Source organism: Cebus imitator, unplaced genomic scaffold (assembly GCF_001604975.1).
Source record: "Cebus imitator isolate Cc_AM_T3 unplaced genomic scaffold, Cebus_imitator-1.0 Scaffold234, whole genome shotgun sequence".
Classification (NCBI taxonomy): domain Eukaryota; kingdom Metazoa; phylum Chordata; class Mammalia; order Primates; family Cebidae; genus Cebus; species Cebus imitator.
The window spans coordinates 722030-726697 of NW_016107549.1; the positions used below are offsets into that span (position 1 = coordinate 722030).

Sequence of the window (4668 nt, forward strand, 5' to 3'; positions counted from 1 at the left end):
GGCGGGCCCAGGCCCTCCGAGAAGCCTCTGTTCTCTCCTGCCCCGGCCTTGACAGTGACCCAGACACAGTCCGTCGATTCGTCCAAAAGGCAAGAAGGCCCCGAGGAAACTGCTTCTCGGGGAGCCAGGGACGTTTAGACAACCACGAGCTTTCTCGCCGTCCCCTGGATTCCACACTCTGAGGACTGGAAGGCCACTTCAGCGGCGCAGACACGCCCTGGCCACGCCCCCCGGCGAGCGCCACCACCCCAACCACGCCCACTCTGCTTCTCTTCTTTGGCCAGAGCCCCGCCCACCTAGGTAGAGTCTAAACTTGAGGTTCCCGCTTTTAATCGGGGTGTCTTCCCCATCCAGCAGCACACAACACCTCCCACAGTCTCCCATGCTCAGCAATTTGGAGTCAAGGACCCCCAATGTTGGTGTCTGGAAACAGGGCGCCCCCAATCCCGCATCGTGTCCTTTCCCAGGGTTCAAGGGCCCTGCAGCCAGGGGTGGGCAGGGGTCAGTTGTGCCATCAGGTCCTGAATCAAACATCCTAGCTGTGTGTCCTTTCTTTCCACTTTGCAACCTGTTTTCTCATCTTTAAAATGGAAAAGATAATCCTACCGACTCAGAGAGCTGCCGTGACGATTAAATGACAGCAGTACCGCATTCGGCTCTGTGTTCCCTCATGGTGAGCTGTCCATCCCTGTTTTGAAATATTTACATAAGGCCGGGCACGGTGGCTCATGCCAGTCATCCCAGCACTTTGGGAGGCTGGGGCGGGCGGATCGCCTGAGGTCAGGAGTTCGAGACCAGCCTGGCCAACATGGCAAAACCCTGTCTCTACTGAAAATACAAAAATTAGCAGGGCATGGTGGCACACTCTGTAATCCTAGCTACTTGGGAGGCTGAGGCAGGAGAATCATTTGAACCCGGGAGGTGGAGATTGCAGTGATCTGAGATCATGCCACTGCACTCCAGCCTGGGCGACTGAGCGACATAAAAAAAAAAAAAAAAAAAATTTACATAATTACCATGCAATGAAGCCAGGAGTTCCTCTCATCCCACCCCTCGCTTCAGAAATGAGGCAATATATATATATATATATATATATATATGTATGTATTTTGTGTGTGTGTGTGTGTGGAGGAAACAGGGTTGAGGGTGTGAGTGGCTCTGGAGATGCACCCCGGTCTCAAAGTTAAAAAGCCGTGTTCAATCTTTAAAAAAAAACAAAAAAAAACCCACAAAAGGATAAAAGGATATATACGGTTCAATAAATAGAAAAAAAGTTACAAAATGACATGATCTTTCGTCCTTAATATACAAGAAGGGAGAAGATGTGGGGGTGACTGGGGGTGCGATGGTCTCCCTTCTCCACCCTGGGTCAAGGTGGTGGAAAAGAAGGATGGCCAAAGAGAGAGGGGGCAAGGACTTAGGTGCAGAAACAAAGGCAGGTAAATGCAGAGAACAATGCCAACAGAGTAAGATAAAGGGCGAAGCAGACAGACAGGAGGAGAAAGGGGGAAAGAGTCAGAAAAATGCCAAGAGGGAGGTCTCTTTCCTTTCCAGATCGAGGGCGGGGTCTCTGGCTCTCTCAGTCTGTGTTCCCTGACCCCGGGTTGGGAGGGGCAGTGTGAGCCTCGCTCAGTTCCTGAGTTGTACATCCCGTGACTAGCAGGTGAGAGGAGAGGGCAACTATGACTTCTCCAACCCTGAGCCCACCCTGGGACCCTGGTGCCCAAGAAAATGGGGAGGTGAGGTATGAGGCTGAGGCCTGAGGCCTCTTCAAATTCTTCAGTGGGGGTGAGGCATTGGTTCTGGCTGGGTAGCCACTTTGAAGGTGGCACAAGGGGGGGGGCCCTGAGCAGTAGGGGGTGGGGGAAGACCCCTGGCCACCCAGGGTGGGGTCGGGGGAGGATGTGCTACATTGACTCAGAGGGCTGATTTCTGGGAAGTCCTGCCTCCCAGCCTCGCTCCCAGAGCCCAAGCCAGTCCTGGGTAAGGGGAATTTGCCTATTGCTTTTGGGGTGTCCAAAGGGGGGTCATACCAGCAGCCCAAGCACACACCCCTTCCAGGCTTCTGGGAGGTGGTATGGCTTCTGCTTCTCGAGCCTTGCACACTTCCTCGCACACTCCCAGGCACACACGTGGCAGGACGCCGCTTCCCCGTTCCCCATCTCCAGCCGGGCTCCTTCCCTGACTTCATAATACTGAAACGCCACGTGGCCTAATTGGAGAGGAGGGGTGGGAGACGCAGGGGCGAGAGGACTCCCCACTCCCACGCACCCCACTGCCCCTCAACCGAAACGCTCCCGCACCAAAAGCATGAGTTTCTTCTTGCCCTTGTAGGTCTGTTTAAGGTTCTCCAAGAATTGGGCGAACTGGAGGTGCCCGTCGGGAGCCAGCAGGAAGGTCTCCCGGGCCTTGCCCAGGAATTCGATGAAGTCTCCGTAGTGCCGCGGGCTGATGTGCGTGAGACGGGAGTGGCTGGTGGTGATGTAGGCGGTGACTGCCGCGTCCAGGAGCTGGCAGAGAGGCGCCCGGTCGGCACCCAGTGGCTTGGCGGCCCGGCGGGCCCCTAAGGGGCCCAGGCCCGGTGCCGAGAGAGTCCAGCGGCGCAGAATATCGGACAGCATTGGGGCACAGTGGATGCTGCGGATGATGAGGGGGACGATGGCTGAGAGCTCGTGCCGGCCCAGGGAGTGGCTGAGCGAGCAGGCCCAAAGCACGTCGTTGACGGCAGGGTGGCTGTCCTGGTTGAAGGCGATGCTGAGCTGCGCCAGGGCCAGCGTCGCCAGCTTGTAGGCCCGCAGCGGCAGCCCGCGGTGCTCCATGTAGCGCGCCACAGTGAAGAGGTGGGCGTGTCCCAGGCCGCCGGCCGCTGCGTCCAGCACGATCTGGTAGGCCGCCTCGAAGGCCGAGTGGTTCTTCTCGCACAGGGTCAGGGCAGGCAAGGCGCAGTTCTGAGGGTCCTTCATGGCGCACTGCAAGGCCAGGGTGCGGGCGCAGGCCCAGAGCTCCTCCCTCCGGGACGTGTCCAGCTGCAGTCGCAGCAGAGTGGCTTGTGTGGTCCCAGTCACGGCCACGATGGTGGCCGCCTCCACCGGTGTGAATAAGGAATACCAGTTCTGCATGATATTTATCAGAGCTTGTGGGCCTGGTAAGAGGTGAGGGGGGAAACCCGTTAGGAGGAGGGGCAGAGACGTGTACATGTATGCGTGGGTTGACCATGACACTGCTACCTCCACACCCTGCTAAACAGAAACTTCCTTTCCAAATCATTAGGGCGCAGCTGGACCACGTGGGAACCACGTGCTACAAGGCTAAGCTTTGGAGCCTCTTTCTGCACACCCCCTCACCCGCCCCCACCAGCTCTCTGCAGACACAGTAGCCTGGCCAGCTTCTAGGCCCTTGTCCAGCTCCATCGGCTGGTCGGACATTCCCTTCCAGCCAAGCCCTGAGCACAGGCCGGAATCAGGGAAGAGTCTCTGCTTCTCTTTCCTTTTCTGTGTTTTGAGATGGAGTCTTGCTGTCACCCAGGCTGGAGCGCAGTAGCGAGTTCTTGGCTCACTGCAACCTCTGTCTCCAGGGTTCCAGTGATTCTCCTGCCTCAGCCTCCCAAGTAGCTGGAATTACAGGAACACACTACCACATCTGGCTCATTTTTTGTATTTTTAGTAGAGAGGGGGTTTTGCCATGTTGGCCAGGCTGGTCTCAAACTCTTGACCTCAAGTGATCCACCCATCTCGGCCTCCCAAAGTGCTAGGATTACAGGCATGAGCCACTGCACCCAGCCCTCTTTTTATTAAAAAAAATTTGAGAGACCTTGTCTCACCCCACCACTCAGGCTGGAGTACAGTGGCACAATCATATTTCACTGTAGCCTCGATCTCCTGGGCTCAAGTGATCTTCCCACTTCAGCCTCCCTGGTGGCTTGGACTATGGGTATGTGACCATGATTGGCTTGCTTCTCTCTCTCTTTTTTTTTTTCCAGAGGAGGTTTTGCTCTGACGCCCAGGCTGGAGTGCAATGGCAAGATCATGGTTCACTGCAGCATTGACCTCCTGGGCTCAAGCGATCCTCCTGCCTCAGGCTCCCAAGCACCTAGCACTACAGTAACATGCCACCATGCCCAGCTAATTTTTAGTTTTTTGTAGAGATGGGGGTCTCACTATGTTACCCAGGCTGCTCTTGAACTCCTGGGCTCAAGTGATCCTCCCGCCTTGGCCTCCCAAAGTGCTGGGATTACAGGCGTGAGCCACCACGCCGGGCTGCTTCTCTCTTTCTTGTCTGCCTGGTTCTCTCAGTGTCCTCTGCAGAACCAGAATAGGGGCTCTCACCAATCTCTGTGGCACAGCTGACCAGCCAGCGCACCATCTCCCTCCGTCGCCAGGTCATTACATTCAGAGTCATCCGCATCACCTGCAGGGTAGGGGTGGGGAGAAGGGGGTTAGCCGGAGTCTTGGGCTGGCCTGTGGAGGGGCGTTGGGAGAAGGAGGAGCCCAGAAACACTTGGAGGTTAAGGCTTTCCAGTGAACCTGCATATGTGATCTCAACTCTCTGGGCCTCAGTTTCCTACTTAGAAAATGGAGATTAAAAAAAAAAAAAGAAGAAAATGGAGGTAAAATAGTATCTGTCTCATAGGATTGTTGTTCTGTTTTTTTTGTTTGCTTTTTTATTTTT

General features: G+C 55.5%; 1 protein-coding gene across 1 annotated transcript in view; it reads right to left on the minus strand.

The window, feature by feature from the left end:
* Positions 1 to 1230: 1230 nt before the first annotated feature.
* The window catches only part of ZSWIM4 (zinc finger SWIM-type containing 4), a 34609-nt gene continuing 31171 nt past the window's right edge, over positions 1231 to 4668 (minus strand). Inside the window, exons 12-13 of the mRNA XM_037727515.1 lie at positions 4326 to 4407; positions 1231 to 3142 (exon numbers count right to left, since the gene is read on the minus strand). Coding sequence (XP_037583443.1) covers positions 2283 to 3142; positions 4326 to 4407 — 942 coding nt within the window. The 3' untranslated portion in view covers positions 1231 to 2282. The remainder of the gene's footprint in view (positions 3143 to 4325; positions 4408 to 4668) is intronic.